This window comes from Schistocerca cancellata, chromosome 4, assembly GCF_023864275.1.
Source record: "Schistocerca cancellata isolate TAMUIC-IGC-003103 chromosome 4, iqSchCanc2.1, whole genome shotgun sequence".
Lineage (NCBI taxonomy): Eukaryota > Metazoa > Arthropoda > Insecta > Orthoptera > Acrididae > Schistocerca > Schistocerca cancellata.
The window spans coordinates 120,652,569-120,674,356 of NC_064629.1; the positions used below are offsets into that span (position 1 = coordinate 120,652,569).

At 45.8% G+C, this 21,788-nt stretch overlaps 1 protein-coding gene across 1 annotated transcript in view; it reads left to right on the forward strand.

Annotated features, from left to right (window-relative positions):
- Window positions 1-21,369, forward strand: part of LOC126183921 (dual specificity protein phosphatase 10) — a 216,504-nt gene extending 195,135 nt beyond the window's left edge. Inside the window, exons 4-6 of the mRNA XM_049926267.1 lie at window positions 10,437-10,769; window positions 20,571-20,881; window positions 21,310-21,369. Coding sequence (XP_049782224.1) covers window positions 10,437-10,769; window positions 20,571-20,881; window positions 21,310-21,369 — 704 coding nt within the window. The remainder of the gene's footprint in view (window positions 1-10,436; window positions 10,770-20,570; window positions 20,882-21,309) is intronic.
- The last annotated feature ends 419 nt before the right edge of the window (window positions 21,370-21,788 follow it).

A 21,788-nucleotide genomic window follows, 5' to 3' on the forward strand; every position in this document is an offset into this window, starting at 1 on the left:
CATCAGATTGCATTACAGTTACAGACGGTCAATACGGGCCTAGGCAAGAGGGACAGGGCTTTACTCGCGAAGCAGTATTATCAAAACAACAGCAATTGTGCTGCTGCTCGTCGCGAGTGTCAACGCTTTCAAGAAATACCGGCAGATCCTCTTTCCACACCGGGGTTTGAGAAAGTTATTCTGAAGTTAGATTCAACTGGCGATTTGGGAATTGCTCCTGGGAGGGGCCGACAGCCGATTGCGCCACAATTTGTTAAAGACGTTACAGGTGCCATAGCTGAGAATGCTGGACGCAATGTGTAATAATCTCATTCCACTGTTCGAAAAGTGCTGCGAGCAGTTGTGAAATTGTATCTCTAGTGCTGTTCCAGTCCGGAACCGCGGGACTGCTACGGTCGCAGGTTCGAATCCTGCCTCGGGCATGGGTGTGTGTGATGTCCTTAGGTTAGTTAGGTTTAAGTAGTTCTAAGTTCTAGGGGACTTATGACCTAAGATGTTGAGTCCCATAGTGCTCAGAGCCAATTTTTTGCTGTTCCAGGCTGTCATGGATGCAGATGGTCCTGACATTGAGCAACGTAAATATGGTACACAGTTAACAAATGTTACCTTCTCATGTGGAAATTAAAAATGTCTTTCATTTAATGGTTTATTCGTTATTTCTCTTCCACTTGTTCTTACAAATGTTTCCGCAAAGTTTTATTGTTCTACAATCACTCGTTTTTCATGAGGGCCCTCTCAAGTACCGAAAGTTTAATTGTAACCACTTCAGTACGAACAGACCGTCGTACCTACATTTAGACTAGTCCCTACGTTCGATACTTGGCGTCATACTAGACAAGCAGCTCTTCTTCATGCCCACGCTGAGGACGTACCCAGCAACACCACAAGTACGGCCACAGAATTGATGCCTTTTGTTAACAGTGTCTATTTACGCACGCCTACCAGTCTCAGATTCTAAAGTCCGCTTTTTAAGCGGAGATCGTCCGTCGTAGTTCAGTGTGGGGAAAAGCCAGCCTTACACAGTGCAAGAAGATACAGGTCCTACGAACATATACCTTCGCAGTAAACTACGCGCGCACCAATAGAACAGGATAGTGGACCTCCACACCGAAAGCCACGTGGACATCGTCTGTGAAGCGATTAGGAAAATTTCTGAAACTCTCTACCAACTTTTTGAGTCTGAGTCTAAACAAGGCAATATCAGTCACTTACAAGAGACGAAGGAGTGGCGGAGCCGGTGGCTTGCCACCGCTACGAAATTCCGTGCACGCTTATTCCGCAAGGTTAACGCCCCATCCATTTGATACAGGTTTGAGGGTCTCAGATGCCCTCCAAAACCTCCCCACAACGAAGAAATAGATAAAGAAATCTTATCTTGTTTAACGAGACACAATGAGGTGTCCCATACTACACAGTAAAATACAGAAAAAGTGTGGGGAATCATTGTACCCACGACACGAACCGCAAAGGGGAAATCCATTGGCATAAGCGACTTTGACAAAGAGCAGATTGTTATGGCCCGCCACCTGAGAACGAACATCTCAGAAGCGGAGAAACTGGTCGGAAGATCGCGTGCTGCTGTCGTGAGCACGTGTGGAAAGTAGTCGACCGACGGAGAAACCACGAGCAGGCCACAAGTTGTAGGGCGTCCATCTCTCATCACAAAATGTGCAGGTCGGAGACTTGCGCGCTCTGTAAAGTAGGATAGGCTGCGATTTGTGGCAATCTGGCGGCAGATTGCAATTCTGATGCAGGCACAAGTGTTCAGAGGCACAGCATTCAGCACACGTTGAACATAGAGTTCAGCAGATGACCCACACGTGTTCCCACCTTGGCCCATAACATTGCAGTGGGCACGGTATCATCGAGTTTGGATCGTAGACCGACGGAAACGTGTCGTTTGGTCGAATGAATCACGTTTCTCTTTGCACCAGGTCGAAGGTCGTGTCCAGATAGGCCGTTATCCAGGCGATAGTTGCCCGAAACATGGTCTGCGCCACGAACGCAGCTGGTAGGTCCAGATTTATGCTGTGCCCTTCGGGAGGCATTAACGTGAGCTTCCGTTGGACTTGTGGTAGTAATTGAAGGCGCCATGGCAGCTGCATGCTACGTGAACATTATAGCGGACAACGTGCATACCTTAATGCTCGATATCTTGCCCGACGGCGATGCTACGTTCCTGAGGGATAACTGTCCCTAACAAACGCCATAATCGGACTACAGTGATTTGAGGAACGCGATATTGAACTTTCGTTGTTGCCTTGGCCGCCAAATTAGCTTGATCTGAACACAATGGAACACATCAAGTGCCAGCTCCGCACCGACAAGACGTCGGCCCGTAATTTATGGACGTAGACATCTGGAGCCACTGAGGTACGGAAACCTAGCAACGACTTGTCGAATCCATGGCACGCACAACGGCTGCAGCAAGTTATTATGCAGGTGGTCGTAATGTTTTGGCTCAGTGGCTATATCTATATAAGCGTTGACTCTAGCTCTCACGTTTGCAAGATATCCATTTGATTAGACCGATGACTGAAGACGTAGTCCGCAGCTCATGGTTGTGCGGTAGCGTTCTCGCTTCCCACGCCCGGGTTCCCGGATTCGATTCCCGGCGGGATCAGGGATTATCTCTGCCTCGTGATGACTGGGTGTTGTGTGATGTCCTTAGGTTAGTTAGGTTTAAGTAGTTCTAAGTTCTAGGGGACTGATGACCGTAGCTGTTAAGTCCCATAATGCTCAGAGCCACTGAAGACGTAAATCTATCCTCATAAAACATAAATAAATAGCCATATACCATGACTGACTAGGAATCTCTTAGGAGGGATGTTCAGCGATCTGGTGCAAGCCTTTCAATTGGATGCCACCTCGGCAGCTTGCATGCCCGTACCCAGTATTTCTACAATTTAACGCGAGATTCGAACCACCTGTCGTTCCTGGTATATCTTCACACCACTGAGCGGTCAAAGCTAGCGTAATGGCACACTAAAAAAATTCAATTTCTGATTGGGAGTTGGATCCCACGACCTTTCGGTTTCTAGGCATGCGCTTTGCCAGTAGCCCTCCAAGCGCTACTGCCGACATATATGGGAACCCATGGAATCTGCGATGAACGAAATAGGTTATATGTGCACTCGGAAATTGCTCCTGTACGAGACGAAAAGGATCTTTCCCGGGGGTATAAAGAGAAAACGCATGTATCCTTTCTTCTTTGATACTAGTTTTTTGTACACGATTAGTGAACTTTAATAACGGTAAATTGTGGGAGGAAAATAAAAACTGCGCTTCTAAAGAGAACAAGCTATTTCCCTAAATGTGGATATCATTAAGGGCTCACAATACTGAAATCATATATTCAGTCTCTTTCTTCACTTTTACTCGACGCACAAAATAGCGTTACTGTAACTGTTGCTTCATAGATGATTATAAGTTAGCAAATAAAAAAAGCTCTTTCGCTCGCGCCACACACGATTTATCAGCAGTGAGATATGGAAGGCCTGTGCAGAAAATAAACGTAAGCTCGAGAGGGGAGGGGGGGATAACGTAATGGAGATACGCCATTAGCTTGCACTTCGCTCAACTCTGGCCATGACTTTAGTGGCGTACTTTGAAACTTCAATTTAGTACGTACCTGATAGTACTGCTCAATCTTTCCTACCGTGTGTTATCTTTTACTGATCGTATTGGCATTTACAGTAACTTATGACAGTCGAGGTCCGCTTAGAATTTCTTCTGACAACCGGGTTGGGGTTGGGTTGTTTGTGGGAAGAGACCAAACAGCGAGGTCATCGGTCTCATCGGATTAGGGAAGGATGGGGAAGGAAGTCGGCCGTGCCCTTTCAAAGGAACCATCCCAGCATTTGCCTGGAGCGATTTAGGGAAATCACGGAAAACCTAAATCAGGATGGCCCGACGCGAGATTGAACCGTCGTCATCCCGAATGCGAGTCCAGTGCGCTACCACTGCGCCACCTCGCTCGGTACTGACAACCGGTGTCGCGAGTTTAGGAAACAGTTCTTTCGCTTTACAATGTCCGCCAAATGCAGCGAGTTGTTAAATTGAACATAGAGGAAGCGCGGCAGCCAAGGGAAAGCGCGTGAGACTACTCGACAATGCCAAATTGTGCGTATTTCCTAGGCGACTCATCGTGCTTGACGTAATTGGGATCTGCCGTGTGTGGCGCTGGCGGGGCGGGAGGGGCGATTTCATGGCCAGCAAGCGCGGTGGAGGGGGCGCTGACGTCAGCGTGACACATCTGGCCGCTGGCCCCTGTTCCTGGCGGCTGGCAGTCGGCATTGCTGTAGCAATGAAGAAGGACGCGCCGTGTCTAGTGTTAAGGTTCCTGCCGCTGCATTCCTGGGGTATGTAGCATAGCATTTCTCTAGCAAAGCGCTTTCTTTGTTTCTCCCACAAAACTTATGAAGCAGAAGCTTCGCATTCACCATGCGGATTTTTCTTTCCGTTACCATCTCAACACGTAGTGAGCGAGTGACATAGAATAATTCATTTCTGTACTATTCTTCCGTTATTTTTTCGTAGTCTATTAGACAAAAATGGTTTCAACTCCCATTGTTGATATTCGAATGTGTATACTGACAATATTAAAATACTAAATACTTGTAGTTATTAGCTGTCTATCCCGGAAAGGAGATTAGATTACGCACAGCTACCCAGTAGCACACAGATTTAATGTAACACTTAGGTAAAGTGTGGCGTTTCTTTCAGTTTTAATCTGTATTTTTGTTTTTGTGAAAGTGTTAAAACTTGCATGCAGACGCTGTTCGGTGTTGTAGCTATCTTCGTCTGTGTACCTACATTAAACTAGGTTAGTTATGGTCCTTTTTCTGCCTTCAGTAGGTGCGTTACTATGTCCTGAAGATAGAGCTACTTTGTCCGTTGATACAACGAATTAGTCTTCAGATCATTGGCTAGGGTAGGTTTGCTATGTTTAAATACGAAAACATTGGCATTGTTTGTCGTGAAACCATTTCCCTCTGACTCAACGGAGGCTACGCAATGGTAATTGACAGACGGGTGTACTGTCTGCAAAGTGGAGATTACGTTTAGACTGCACAGAAGTGTTTGAAGAAGGGCGGAAGGAGGCGCAGCACTTGTTGATAGCGGGTGAGTCAGACCTGTGACTCACGGCAGCTGACTCACGCCCGTCCCTCAATGGAATGGCCGGTTGCTCGCTTGCTCACAGCTGCCGAGGCTGTAAAGTGAATATGACAGTGTCTCTCCTGGGCACTAGTGATTACAAATAGCGCCACCGTAATGCTGAAGAGGCAGTCAGGTAGGAACGTCCTGTTAAATATTTCGCAGTGGGATCCACCGTTTCGCGTTTTCCATATTTTGTGCGATATATGTACATAAAATGCATGAACTCATTGGAGTCTTGTACGTTATCAAATATGCTTCTCTGAATTTTCCTTGCTTGATTTTTGTGAAAAGTGTTAAATGTGACAGTGTTTAAACATGTCGCGAACGGGAACATTATGCTACGCTTAAGGACAATCTGTTATTGTAAACTTAGCTTGAAATGTTCATCGGCTTCACCAGCACCCAGCCGAATTGTCTTACTGGTATAAACCCGAGACCTGGGACTACGTAACGGAGATCACAACAAAGACTTGAGGTGGTGTTACGGTATCGCGTTAGTCATATTGACTGCCTCGTAGTAGAAATGAATCTTGCTCGCGTGGATGCTGTCACTATTTCCGGTTTGCATTACGTTCTTTTCTCTGTAGCTGGTCTTTCTAGATATCTTTGGTCCGCGGCAGCGGTGCGTCTTTCGTAGTGGAGAATGCTTTCACTAATTGCGACGATATCTCTACTACGAGGCCGCACTTTAAAGTTTGTATAAAAACAGTAAAACATTTGTACCAAAAATGTTTAGAGAAACATTCGCGTTTGAATCTGATACGCTGTAAAATGTGTTCAAAAAAATTGACATTTTCCCCACTCTGATACTGATGTCATGGCTTTGGAAGGATACTACATTGTGATGAAACTCGCTGTCCAGTTTTAGAGCTGTCAGTGAGACAGCACATACGGCATGAATTCGCCGTGTGTCACCATTCCGGTATTTGCCACGCGTGCTGACAGCTAAAGAATGCGCAGTCCTACATTGTTTTTCTCGATTTTATCCATGGTTTGTGGCAAACGTTTAACGCAACCAAAGAAACAAGCTATCAGTTCTTGCAAGTGCTTCGGGACAGTTATTTTTTGATTAGTCGTGGAAAATCCAGTCGGTTGTTTACACCCAAACCTCCAGATGGACGCTCAGCTCTGTACCAAACATTGTTTCGATAGAGTATCAACCAAAACACCGATTTAGTTTTTACTGTCGTCCAGTAGAAGATGCGTAAACGGTAATTAAAGTAACAGAACTACGGAGTATAGGCAAACAATATCTGTGAAAGCTCAATGTGTAGATCTCTGGTTGGTGTTAGACCGTCAGATTGTGTTAAAGGTCCCGAGTTCGAAACACGTTGACTTTTTAACAATTACGCGTGATATGGTGGGAGAATTTTTCTGCCATGTAAAATGATGTTTCAGGTTTTGTAGCAGTGTTCTTTTGGCAGTCTACTTTCGCTGCGTTAGTTGCAAGTAGCAAACGCACAGCGTCAATTTGTATAGATAACACACCTATCTATACAAATGAACTCTACGTTTACTACCTTCAGCTAACGAAGCGAAAGCAGACTGCCAATAGAACATTGCTACACTCTGAAACATCCTTTCAAATGGCAGAAAAATGTTCTCCCATATAACAATTTCACGCGTAATCTATTAAAAAAATAGATATAAGTGGATTTCGAACTCGTGACCTTTAGTACCACGCTCTGTCAACTCACCTTAGAGCTGCACATTCAGACTTCAGATATGGTTTGCCTATACTCCGTAGTTCTGGTGTTACTTTTAATTACCGTTTACGCATGTTCTAGTGGACGTCAGCACACAGCACGAACTAAATCAGTGGTTCGGTTGATACCCTACAGACACGGTGTTTATTACCGATCCGAGTGTCTGGAATCTGAAGGTTTAGGTGTTACATTACTGTTAATACGGATATTTCAAAGTTGCGTTTCGTCGCACGATGGCGCAAACTAATTTAGTTTGGTCGGCAGATTTTTTGTTGAGTATTGTCTTTACACCATTTGACTTCAGCGTGTTTCCGACCTACGGTAACATAGTGAGAGAACAAATCTTTAGCACACCTAAATACTTCTACAAAATCGAAATGTGTGGCAGCCGAAGATGGGCTGTCTACCAGTAAGTCGCATGGGAATAATTTTCCGGAATAGATTTTTATAATTGATCGCTGACGGAAGCACTACCATGATAAAATTCTTGCAATTTTCTCTGAAGGTGATCAGTAAAGGCTAAACAAAGCGATTCGAGGCAATGTTTTTGAGTCACGACTCCATGAAAATCGTGAAAGCATTCAAGCGAAATTTTCATTTTTTCACACTTCTTGCTTCGTGGGTCGTTGTAAGCAAACTACTTGCAAAATAAACAATTCACAAATTTTATAATAGTTATCACATCTGAATGTTGTAGTCGTTTGTAATAACGTACGACCCATGTGCTACGTTTGCAAGGCTGTGCTTATACCCCCTCAGCTGCATAGAAAGTGATGCCCTTATTGGGATTAACATCCATTTTCTCTATTGACAAGGAAGGCGTTGGGAGTTGGTGCAGACAGTGGTTTTTAAACTTGGGAATTCACGAACTTATTTAATACGTGTACATCGCTGCAGCAAGAAGGTTACTATTTCTGCCTATTAAGTTGACTTCACAAACTCATAAAATTTAGTCACAAAATGAAACGGAATGTACACTTGCAGGGACGTGGAAAGGCGATGGAAGAAAACCGTAAAACTTGGGCTCAATTATATTGTGATAGTCTGACGCACGTCGCGCTATACTATCTCTGGATCGTGTGAACAGCCGTATGTACTGATAAACTTATTTTATGCTATAGGGCTTACGAAATTACCCATTGGGTACACTTCAAAAGCAGGTGTTATCGGTTGTGTGGCAATCTGAACGTTAAGTGATCTACCTGTAAAGACATTGCCCCTTAGCCACAAGATATCGTGCAAAAAAATTCGCGCGCTTACACCCCAGATATTCCGGCACGGATAGAACTAACGAAAGATCATTGTTCCATTAAGCATAGGCGTTAGACAGTACGTCCGCAGGGGCCGACTAGGTTAAGTTGCTGGAATTACAGCATGTTATCCTTCGGAATAATTTGTAGACACGGGTAACATCTTGGTGTGCTGTCGTACAACGTGTATACGCGATGGAGTCGTAGCTTATCATAATGTCAAATGACCGGACACTGTTGTCCGAATGAAATATTTCGCAAGAACTTCCAAAAGAAAAACTAGGAGCAGTATCTACACTGTGCTCCCTTTCTTAAAGACTGCATTGAAGTTTGCCCTGAAGTGTGTTGGCTCTTCCGGTGAAAATCAGGGAAACAGGTCATAAGCAACACACGTGCCCGTTTTTAACAGCAGTGCGTGTCCGTGGCTGTGCGCCCAGTAGTAAGTTTTTACATCGGAGACGTAGTTGCCTGTGTATGAGAAAGTGATAAGATATGTTTGTCACTCATGGATACAGAAATGGTGCACATTTATAGCACTGAAAGGAGTCACACGTTTCCGCAGGAATCTCGACGTTCCGTGCCATAGATAGGCCACTACAGAAGGGGCAGCCGCTCGAAGAATGCAGTTGGGATCTACAGCTTCGCTCTGATCCCAAACCGATGCCTTGCACCTCAGATGTATTAGGAGCCATGTTCGGGGAGGGTCCGACGTACCTATCTGTACTGCAGCAAGCCCTGGCAGTCTCCGTAGGTTAACGGCGAGATTTTTGTCACTATTTAATATCTACACTACTGGCCATTAAAATTGCTACACAGACGAAATGTAGATGATAAACGGGACAAATATATTATACTAGAACTGACATGTTATTATTTTCACGCAATTTAGGTGCATAGATCCTGAGATCAGTATCCAGAACCACCTCTGGCCGTAATAGCTGCCTTGATATGCCTGGACATTGAGTCAAACAACTTGGATGGCGTGTACAGGTACAGCTGCCCATGCATCTTGAACATGATACCACAGTTCATCAAGAGTAGTGACTGGGGTATTGTGACGAGCCAGTTGCTCGGCCACCGTTGAGATCTGGAGAATGTGCTGGCCAGGGCAGCACTCGAACATTTTCTGTATTCAGAAAGGCCCGTACAGCAACTGCAACATGGGCGTGCATTATCCTGCTGAAATGTAGGGTTTCGCACGGATCGAATAAAGGGTCGAGCCACTGGTCGCAACACATCTGAAATGTAACGTCCACTGTTAAAAGTGCCGTCATTGCGAACAAGAGGTGGCGGAGATGGGTAACCAATGGCACCCTATACCATCACGCCGGGTGATACGCCAGTATGGCGATGACGGATACACTCTTCCAATGTGCTTTCACCGCGCTGTCGCCAAACCCGGATGCGACCCCATCATGATGCTGTAAACAGAACCTGGATTCATCCGACAAAATGTTTCGCCATTCGTGCACCCAGGTTTGTCGTAGAGTACACCATCGCAGGCGCTCCTGTCTGATCCAGCGTCAAGGGTAACTGCAGCCACGGTCTCAGAGCTGATAGTCCATGCTGCTGCAAACGACGTCGAACGGTTCGTGCAGATGGTTGTCTTGTAAACGCCCCCATGTATTGACTCGGGCATCGAGACGTGGCTGCACGATCCATTACAGCCATGCGGATAAGATGCCTGTCATCTCGACTGCTAGTGATACGAGGCCGTTGGGATCCAGCACGGCGTTCTGCGTTACCCTCCTGAGCCCACAGATTCCATATTCTGCTAAGTCATTGGATCTCGACCAACGCGAGCAGCAATGTTGCAATACGGTAAACCCGCAATCGCGATAGGCTACAATCCGACTTTGATAAAAGTCGGAAACGGGATGGCACGCATTTCTCCTCCTTACACGCGGCATCACAACAACGTTTCACCAGGCAACGCCGCTCAACTGCTGTTTGTGTATGAGAAATCGGTTGCAAAACTTTCAAGTCAGCACGTTGGTGTCGCCACCGGCGCCAACCTCGTGTGAATGCTCTGAAAAGCTAATCATTTGCATATCACAGTATCTTCCTGTTGGTTAAATTTTGCTTCTGTAACACATCTTCGTGGTGTAGCAATTTTAATGGCTAGTAGAGTATATGAATGCGCGGTGTCCTGTCGGACACGACCACGCATTCATATATTTTTTCCGTTGTGGGATGCAAAAGCACGGGAGCCGTAACTGAGACTCTAAAAGTCGTCCTCAGCATATATTTTGCAGTGATTTTTGTGCATGTTTATTGGGGATTTTGGAAACCGTGACTGCACGGATGACTCTGTTTTCAGCGGGCGGCCACAAGGAGTTCCAACGGCGGCACTCTGCGCTGTGCGAGAACGCGCTGCTGTGCGCGGACGGCGACGCGGAGTCGTCGTCCGCGGCGGAGCGCGTGGAGGAGGCGCCCGCGTCGCGCGTGCTGCCGTTCCTCGTGCTGGGCAACGCGCGCGACGCGCAGAACCTCGACTGCCTGCGCCGCCTGGGCGTGACGCGCGTGCTCAACGTGACGCAGCAGCTGCAGCCGCCGCCCGCCGCGCCCGACATCTCCTACAAGCAGCTGCCCGCCGCCGACTCCACGCACCAGAACATCAAGCAGTACTTCGAGGAGGCCTTCGACTTCATCGGTGAGCACACTAATCCGAGCTGACACACTGATTAACTTCTAGAATACCGATTCAGAGAACCCGGGTTCGAACTCTTGTTATTCCTAGGTTTTCGTGTCACGTATCGTCTATTTCGTCCTGTGGCAACGTGGAAAAATAATTGCACCGTGGGTGGGGTCGACGTTGAACTGAAGGTCCACCCACAACTGTCTCGGTGACTCAATTCGAACGTCTGAGGAAGACGATAACGTACAACCGTGACTAATAACGCCCCAGTGTTAGACATTTGCTCCGAACTCCATTTACAGGGTGGCGCACGAAATGTTACCATTTTGTTTTTGAATATAAACATTGTCAATGCAATCTGAAAGGAACATATACTAAAATGAAGAGCCGTCCATGGAGATTCGTTCTCAGCACATGCTCAATGTGTCCATTTCGTATCCTAACTTCCTTCAAACGAACTCTGAAGTTAATTACCCTACGGCACATGTCTTCCGTAATTTCACTGCAAGCTGGAAGAATGTCTTCTGAGCTCCATTAAATCACGTGGACGTTTCGGGAAAATTTTTTCCCTTAGGTACCCCCAAAGAAAGTCACGTGGATTGGGGTCTGGACTATTGGGGGGCCAATTTTGTCCGTCATTGAAACGACCTGGAAACCTGAGTGAAATGATCCGCATGTCGAAATGCTCGTGTAAAAACTCCAACACAGTGTTTGCAGTATGTGGCCTTGCTCCATCTTGCATGAACCACTGCGTGTTGAAGGGCAAGGCAGTAGCAAGAAGCTGTGGAATTTAATGGAGCTCAGAAGACTTATTCCTCAAGCTTGCAGTGAAATTACGGAAGACATGTGCCGTAGGGTAATCTCTAACTTCAGTGTTCGTTTGAAGGAAGTTAGGATACGAAATGGACATACTGAGCATGTGCTGAGTTAGAACAAATCTCCATGGACGGCTCTTCATTGTAGTATATGTTCCTTTCAATTGTATTGTCAACGAAGTTTATATTCAAAAACAAAATGGTAACAATTTCGTGCGCCACCCTGTATTTGGTTTCTAGCTACCTACCAATTCAACAAATTACATTATCAAATACGTGTAGAATTCGTTTTCGTTGGTGTAAATTCATCACTGCTTAATTATGTATCATAAGCTCCACGGAATTCGTCATCGCAGGTAACTAATAAGAGATGGACTGCCACTGTCCAGATATTTGTGCGAAAAATTGCTTCAGACATTACTTGCCGCTCGTCAGATGATACGAACGTCAGTCGATTGTTGGGCTGGCGACAACGCGTTAGCGTTAAAAGCAACGCCCAGTACTTACTGCTAGACTGTGGTACATTGTGCAGCTTTTAACTCCTTGACGCGTTGCTACGTATGCAGTAACTATGATGATAGTATCTAATGCGGATAACTGAATCGAATTGTTAGTCACCTGTGGCTGTTACCTGAACACTATTCGCCACTGTGCTTGCGAAAGTAATGGTAACTTAGGCTTCTTTTACAAAGGAGCTGCTGACTGTAGCTCACAAGATTTTCACATTTTCATCGTTATTGGTGGTTCATCTAAATCACATGACCCACGACCTAAGATTACAAAAGTAATTTTGTCCATAACAGTAACAAAGAGTGGAAGGAAAGGAAGAAATTTAACCTAGTTTTCGAGCATCTAGTTTACAAAACACTTCGGATACACATCGTATTAATACATTTGTATGTACTAAAATCATACTAAAGATGAACGAAATCGATAACACTCTGGATGTATGCAGTGTCAGATTTTACGAACTTCAGTCTCTTGGAATGTTTGTTGTTGTAGTAGTAGTAGTAGTAGTAGTAGTAGTAAATCAGTGTTTCCATAGAGTATGTGGTTGTTTGCAGCAGGCGATACCATTGTGAGGAGCAAATCATGAAAAAGAGATACTGCCGCGCAAGGACGAGTTATCGAAACTTCTCTTTCCATAGACATCATGAGACATTAAGAGATCCTAAATTGTTTTAAGTTTGTCGTTTGTTAGCGACTTGTTTAGTATCATTCAAAGCTGTAAAATTTTTCAAGACATGGAGAACGGTTTCATAGTATTGGCTGCCTCTGCACTTAGACAGTAACTTTCTGCGTAAACTAGTAAGATAATCTGAACGCGCGTTCGATGAAATAGAACAGAGCGCCTACTGCAGGTCACGTCTGGTTTAAACAGCATCGTGGCTGCTCGGGCAACAGAAAATGTGTTAAAACAGTGCCTGCCCGTTATCAAGTGGAAATTACAATAATAAACATGGTCACGAGGATGCTCTGTCCTGTCTTTGAGAAAGTGGAAAGGTAATTAACGCCCGTCATCAGAACTGGTGTGCGGCTGACACTAACATTTGCAACTTGAGAACCTTGCTGTCGGCCGTTTGTGAACTGTTGGAGCCAACGGCACGCGGCTTTTCCACGCCACGCCAAACGTTCAATGTGGTGCGATCGGAGCGTGTGTAAATGTGTCACATACAGCGATGCTTTCCGTTTTCTTCTACGATGGAGGAGGCTTAGTTAAATTGGATTATAGTACAAATAGTGTCAAACCTAGAGATCAGGGCGGAATGGCCACTGGTGCAGTATCTATGCAGACCTAAAAGAGAAATTCAAGATGCTTGTACGGCGGCTGAGGAAGTTTAGCGCAAAATCTCTTCGTAACATTTTTCCGAAGAGCTAATTTGCGGACGTGTACCACACCTGCCGGCCGAGCCGACATGATTTAATCCACCGCAGTGGTAAAGTGTCAGCCAATAAATGGGAGGTCTACTGTTTGATCCCCTGTCGGTCCCACTTTTTACACGTGTGGCAACATTTTCTGATGTGAGAAATGCCGAGTTACACAATGGTTCGGACTCCACCTTAAACTGCAGGTCCTTTAACTAGCCGGGTCAGTCAGTTCAAAGATAAAAGGCAGGCCTGTTGAAACACTATTCTGCTCAAACTCCCAGGTCCACATTTATCTTCTAGGGAAAATAAATTTCGTTTAACAAAGACCTGGCGGCTATGGTGGAGCAAGACTGCACGGAAAATGCGACAGTATGAAATGGCTGTTGTCAACTGAGGGCGTACATTGTAGCTGTCGACCATCAATCTGAACATGCTTAGTAAGATTATTGCATAGGTTGCTGTAGGGTGGGTTGGATAAGGCTCCCACATTATGATAGACAGAATAATTACAGATTTCAAAAGGTTGTGGAGACGATTACTCGGAACGTCTTCCCTGGAAAGAACAGGCTTTCTCTAACCAAATTTCCAACGTCTTTTAGATTACGAAAACAGTAAATGGAAATGAAGTATATAGGAATTGATGAATCAAGAGACTGGATTATGCATTAATTCAGTCGCGTAGAACATGTTACTCAGTGTAATGAGCGCTCGTCTCGTCCTTTATAGCGCGGTTGACCAGACGTGAAATGGAAAGGAATAATCCCAGCACAGACGGTAGATAACGTCAAAACAGGTTTAGCGGACAAGCTGCATGCGGAATAATTATCTATGGACCGCTGAGCAGTAGTTTGTTGGTGAGTGGAAAACATGATTTAGACCACCACCATTGCCTGTTGAATTATCGCTCAGTTAACTGATGCCATCGCTATCCCACACTGTGCACAATAGTGAAATAGTCGTCTCGCCCACGAAAGTAGCTCGACCTGGACCCAAAGGAACACGTGGCGCCCTCAAGCCACTGTCCCGTAATCTACGGGATTCGTGCGGCCTGTGCATAGTGAGCTGGTGCTGCACACGTCCGGAAACCTAGCAAGTAATTATCGAATTCGTGCTACGCACGGGCGCTACTCCTTTGCGTTATACACGCTGTTAAGCAGTTCACCATAAATGTTTCAGCTCCTGAGATGTCAAAATTACATAAGCTTCGTCCTGACATTCGCCTTAGGTTACTGCCCTCCAGTGCAGTTAATTTGTAAGTTTAATATGGGTACAAATGAGCGTCTGGTCGCGTAACATGTAATTCGTGGCGTGAGGATTGCGTGCCGTTTGACCCTGACTGATGATTTTAAGTCACAAACGCCGATGCACAAAATGATTCAAAAGTATTGGACAGCTGTAAATCATGGGCTCGCTAAAATGAGGTGTAAATTTTCAATTTGTGTCGCACAGGGATTTGGTCGAAGTCGTGGCAAGAACTGCGTCTAGAGCCACGTGGATCTTAGTGTCCTGTTCCCGTTTTCGTTATTCTATGGCAGTTAACATCTGCAGAAGTCTTCCGCTGACAAGATTTCATACCTCTTCGTACCTGCACCCCTATCAGAGCACTGCAACCACATTACTGCTCCCCTGCGTGCTGGTACGAGTGTTGAAAGTTTGCAGAACACCTGCAAAACGCAGTAAGGTGTAGAACCTTAAATTTCCTTATGAAGCTACGCTACGGTTAGAGGCAGAGCTCCACGCGTAAGACCAGTCTCACAAATAGCAGACACTGCTGACGCGATCCGCTGGGCTTTGTATGCAAATTGTTGCGGCATCCTGGCGAGTGCGTTTACCCCAGGCCCTGGTCCAAAGCTTTCCACACGCAGAACGTAAATTGTCTCAGTATTACGTTGGCTGAAAGATAAAAGCTAAATTTAATTTCCTGTGTGATGTGCTGTAGTGAAGCACCTGGAAGGGGAGGAGGGTATGTGCTGTTACTTAGATTGATCCAGAATAGTTCACGAAGAATTTGGGAATATGGACCACTTGTTACTATGACATTGCATCCTCTGTGGCCAGAGTGCCTGCACTGATTCAGCTGCGAAGGGTCTCGTAAAGCCGTTCTCTCTCCAGAGGCAAACTTTCCCACTTCGTAACTGGTCATTCATATGGTGGGTGCTGATGTCAGAGCTGGTCCCATACACTTCTTGTCGGGGTTAGACGTGGGGATCTCGCTGGCCACTATAGTTCTTAATCACGAGACAGTTCATAAGAGAAATGTTACTTGTGGACAAGAACTTTCCTCTTGAGATGGCACCATGATACTGTCGTATGAGGGATAACACACAGGACGCGGGATGTCGGTGTAGCGTCGTGCCTCTGTTCCAGCCGTGACCTGAAGTTACACGCAATGACTTCCCATGGCGTGACCTCGCGAGAAACAACGCTGTGCTTCTATACTTTCCCCTAGGCCGCCACTACTCGCGGTTCTGCACTAGCGTGAATGACCATCATAGCAATTACACTGAACACAATGCGATGCCATTCACCAGCAGTCCACGATTTACTTTCACGGCACCATATTAACAGCTGTTCGTGTTGGTGACATCTTGTACATTGGACAGTAATTCCGAAGTTCAGCTACTGCTGTTCTCAAATAAACAGGTTGGGATGACCCACTTTCGCAGTTGTCCATTATTTGGTCTCGGCTGGCCAAATGGAGATCCACAATCCAAATACTTGGCACTGATACGCGGCATCTCCGTGTGCTTCAGTGATCGCTCAACCTTGCGGCGCTGTTTGTGTCCCTTAACTGCTCTACCAGGCCTGGTAAGAAATCTATAACACTAACGCTCTTCATTAACCCTTCTGTCACAAAAAATTGCAGCTCTAATTATTTACATACCCGTTTTGTCAGGCAGTGTATATATAACGCGTAAGTTCTGTTAAATTCTTAAGTTGATAAAACTAAGAAAACTGTCTCTTGAATGGAGGGGTAGCCATTTCGCGAATAGGTGACGTGCAATCCGGTTTGTTGTAAGCAAGACTGCTGTTATTTTTTCCTTCATAGAAAGAGGCTGACCTTACTGCACTGGCGTGTATGCTGCTGAAAGTAGTTTAGTTATCGGTGTCTCTTCCGTAGCGTTAATCAGGCCTCGTGCAAGCTATCCTTGGAACACACAGGCAGGATCCGCCCGCCACTGAAATCTCCAGACGGGTTTACGTTCAGTCGTTGTCATGGTTCAAGGGGAAGAAATACTGTGACAGGGTGGAAGGTGAGAAGAGTTTGCCTAGTTACTGATTGACTATCGAAAAAGTGGAAGTTGATTTAGCTGACGGTGGCAACTATACATAAACTTCACTGGAATAGATGTGGGCTGAGTGCAAGGTAGAGATGTTAGTTTCTAGAATTGGAGAAGTGAGCTAACTTCCATAGACAGCAATCACTGCCCGGCATTGCCTATATTAAGATAGTGAGTTTAAGAGACATTCGCTTTCATGTTACTGCTTTTTGATCGTTGCGGTCTCTGCATTTTCTGATCGCAAAACAACCTCGATTTCTTAAACTAGTTGTGGAAGTAACAGGCATTGCGCCTAGCTCTGTGATACGTAAAGTATTGATGTTCTCTGTAAGTTATCTTTGTCGTGAATTAAATGCGGCGGTACAATCGCACTCCAGCAGCTAAGATTTGCTTGTATTAAGTCAGAGTGAAACAGGGTCACATGATTGGCCACATTTTTCACTCATTGGAGCTGTTACAAACTAAACAAGGTTTGCATTTCAGCACTCAAATCTCAACAGGTCACTAGCACGCGACGGAAGGCATTTGGTACCAATTCGAGGGTGGGGCGATGGTGAAGTCAGTTCGCGCCATAATCTGTTCCTAAGAGTAACACAAATTGATGGCAGAAAATCTGTTACATAAACTGCTTTGAATTAAGATTCTAAATAGATCGCCCTGGACACTGTTACTTTCGTATGATCGGTTACTAGCCTGCTATTATCGTAGCAAGATGTCGCTGATAGTCTGATTCCTACTCGATAAAAGGACTTGAAACAATAGGGCAGTAACTCCAGATCACACAACTTACTTGCAGCACCGTTAAAAATATCGCACTTCCTCAGGATCGCTAAGTCGATCATTCGCATTTCCTATTTCACGTGTTACCCCAATTCATAAAAGTTGGCACTCTTCGCCGCTGAGGTATTTAAATGTATGATTCCAGTAGCTTAACAATACTATTACGTTAGTGTTCACCGTATTAGAGCATAGAATGGTAAAACCGCTTTGCATCCGTGGGTTGGTTTTGACCCAAGTTCTCCACCAGGAAATGACCTTATTACAGACGGAATGCTCGTGATCTCTGAACAGTTGACGAAGTAGTTTCGCATTCCTTTAAATCGTCCGACGACAGTATTTCCTTGTAGACAATAGCTTTGTAAGCTAATTGGCTGTGGCTGTCAAATTAGCCCCGTTGGGAGTTTTTCATCCGTCATAAGCTATGTCTTCGGAAGGCTTGTGACTCTGTCGATTAATATTAAAGTACGAGAACTGCACCAGTTAACGTTTTTATGCGTAGTCTGACGCGTTTCAAAAATTTATTTCCATTTTACAGTACTAAGAGAGTTCGTCGTGCTATGCATGGAATAAAAACGAAGCTATTCTCGTATTTAGTACTGTCATTAGTGTGTGGCGAATTCTTCGTGTCGTACTGCAATTGGTAGGGGCGCACGCAGTGTTAGTTTCCCCAGCACAGCCTCGTGTGAGATGTGCGCATGGGCAGCGAGGACGAGGCAGTGAATGACTCACAGCCAACCGCTTCCGGCCAGCTGCGTCGCGCCTGCGCACTGCTGTCACTCGCTACACCGAATGTGTGGGCCGACAGCGAACAGTCACACATTCTCATGTAACCTCCGCCGAGTTGGAGGCCGCAAGCACGACGTAGTCGACATGGATTGACGTACTTGCGCGATAGTTAGGAAACACTTCATAATTGCACGAATACTATGTTTTTAAGTGCTTCACCCGTAAATTGCGCCTTAGGCCGGTATTACACTATCAAAATTTGTCAATCTTTGTCCAGTACCTTTCTCAAAGATATTTGATGGTGTGATAGGGAACTTTGTCAAATGTCGTCCAATATTGGATCAAATCTAGGGCCTCGCTGTATATTTGATCAAAGAAGTCGCTTGTCTTCTGTTCCCTGCAGTGTGACATGTTACCACAAGGAACGCTAGCATCGTTGCATTCTGTCGTCTGTAGTGTTTTTATAAACATTGCCGGTAAATACAATTGGTGTGTGCCGACAACTACAAAATTAATAGAGATGTATGAAGCTGTTGAGGCGCTTTACAACGTGCGGCACGCTGAATACGAAAATAGACTACGAAGATTGGAGACCTGACCTGACCTAACCTACACTAACCTAACCCTACCCTCTCCTGTAATGTTAGTGAGCCTGTCTCCTGCAGATTTGGCAGTTCTTAAGTGAACAGTGTTCTTTGTGATATGAGCATACATTTCATTGAGCATATCCAGAAATGTATGCTCATCCATTCTTAAGCAATTGATGTAAGACTTGACGTCCGCCACTATAAGCTCACGTAACAAGTTTTGTTGAATGCATTTATCGTGTCGTCGTAAAACCCACGGTTTCACCCAGGTATGTTTCCTTTTTTCCCCCCAGCTTCCCTTCCGCATGTGCACACAGTGCAGTTGTGGGGAAGGCGAGCCAAAGGTTGCGTTTCATTGGCAGGACACTTAGAAGACGCAACAAGTCCACTAAAGAGACAGCTTACACTACACTCGTTCGTCCTCTGTTAGAATATTGCTGCGCGGTGTGGGATCCTTACCAAGTGGGATTGACGGAGGACATCGAAAGGGTGCAAAAAGGGCAGCTCGTTTTGTACTATCACGTAATAGTGGAGAGTGTGGCAGATATGATACGCGAGTTAGGATGGAAGTCATTAAAGCAAAGACGTTTTTCGTCGCACCGAGATTTATTTACGAAATTCCAGTCACCAACTTTCTCTTCCGAATGCGAAACTACCGGGTGATCAAGAAGTCAGTATAATTTGAAAACTGAATAAATCACGGAATAATGTAGAGAGAGGTACAAATTGACACATGCTTGGAATGACGTGGTGTTCTGTTAGAACCAAAAAATACAAAAGTTCAAAAATGTCCGATAGATGGCACTTCATCTGATCAGAATACCAATAATCAGCATAACAAAGAAAGACAAAGCAAACATTATGTTCTTTACAGGAAATGCTCAATATGTCCATCATTCCTCAACAATAGCTGTAGTCGAGGAATAATGTTGTGAACAGCACTGTAAAGCATGTCGGGAGTGATGGTGAGGCATTGGCATCGGTTGTTGTCTTTCAGCATCCCTAGAGATGTCGGTCGATCACGATACACTTGAGACTTCAGGTAACCCCAAAACTAATAATCGCACGGACTGAGGTCTGGGGACCTGGGAGGCCAAGCATGACGAAAGTGGCGGCTGAGCACACGATTATCGCCAAACGACGCACGCAAGAGATCTTCCACGCGTCTAGCAATATGGGGTGGAGCGCCATCCTGCATTAACGTAGTCGTTCCAGTTGGTTTTTATCAGCCAGGCTGGGAATGATGCGATTCTTAAAATATCGGCGTACCTCTCAGCCGTCACGGTAGCAGTTACTGACGTTTTGCTGTCCAGTGCTATCTGTCGGACATTTTGTGAACTTTTTTGTTCCAATAAATCCCCATGTCATTCCAAGGATGTCAATTTTTACCTCTATCTACATTATTCCGTGGTTTATTAAGTTTTCAAATTTATACTGACTTTTTGATCACCCTGTATTTTGTTGAGCCCAACCTACATAGGTAGGAATGATCATCAAAATAAAATAAATCAGAGCTCGAACAGAAAGGTTTAGGTGTTGGTTTTCCCGTGCGCTGTTAGTGTGGAATGGTAGAGATAGTATGATTGTGGTTCGATGAACCCTCTGCCAAGCACTTAAATGTGAATTGCAGAGTAATCATGTAGATGTATTAAACATAGCACTCGTTCTTTCTGGTACATGCACGCAGCTTGCGGTCTGACTATTTGACGTTTTGAAATTGATACGGTGCACGTTGTGAGGAACATAATACTGTTGCAGAGGAGGCGCGCAAGACGGGCACGAGCGTGCTGGTCCACTGCCAGGCCGGCATCTCGCGCTCCGCCACCATCGCCATCGCCTACATCATGAAGCACAAGCTGCTGAGCATGGTGGACGCGTACAAGCTGGTAAAGTCGGCCCGGCCCATCATCTCGCCCAACCTGAACTTCATGGGCCAGCTGGTGGAGCTGGAGCAGTGCCTGAGTCAGCGGTCGTCGCCTGCCGCCGCCGCCAAGACGCCGGAGGCGGGCCCCGCCGCGGGGCTGGCCGCGGAGCCGGGACAGGAGCAAGCCGCCCCCGCCAGCGCCCCCGCCCCCGCAAGCGCCCCCACCCCCACTGCCGCCATCGCCACCGCACCGTCGCCCGCGCCGGCGGCCGCAGAGCCGCCCTGGAGCCGCCACAAGCCCGCGTGCGTCGCCTGAACACCATCGCCACGTCTCCGCCCGCACCGGAGCCACCGTGTGGTTTTTTAATCTAGTCGTTTCCTGTCATGAGAAAAAAGGCTGTGTTTACAAACTGTGTGTGTGTGTGTGTGTGTGTGTGTGTGTGTGTGTGTGTGTTTAGGGGGGCGTGCGCGGTGCGGCGGGACGCGGTTAGTGAGTATATCACCGCCAGTGCTAGTGGCCGTTTTCTGCCTACTCGAACGCTCTCCAAAGAGTTGTGTAAGTACAAGGTGTATGTGTAGCCATGAAGAAGCTGGACTTGAGCTGTAAAGATCGCGCGTACTGACGCTGTACAGTGCTCTTGTGAAGTGTCGTGGAGACCTGCTCCACCATGGAAATACGTGTCGGAGCTTTAGAGCTTTAAAATTCCGAAACTTTTACTTTCCCCCACAAAGTTTTCATTGTGCTATTTAGTTCGACAGCTCTTCTCGAAAGCGCATCTACTGGCAAATCTAGGTTTGTAGACGGTTAGTTTTGTAATAGCTGTGTTTGAAAGATTCACAATAAGCTCTGTAGATTTCCGTATTCAGATAACCGTCTAGTGTTTGTGCTGGACGTGAGGATGTGTGGAATGTCTTTGGCCTGAAGATGTCTGTACCCTTCTGTTCTAACAGAACATTTCTTTTGCAGTTCAATACTTCTAAACCCCTGTAACGGGTTGTCAGAGCCACACGTTTGCCACCCTGTGTATTGTAAGAGGACACCGTGGAGATTCTGTGGGGCTATAGAACGGCAGTGGTTTGCGAAAAACTGTTACGATGAGATAGTAATAGTG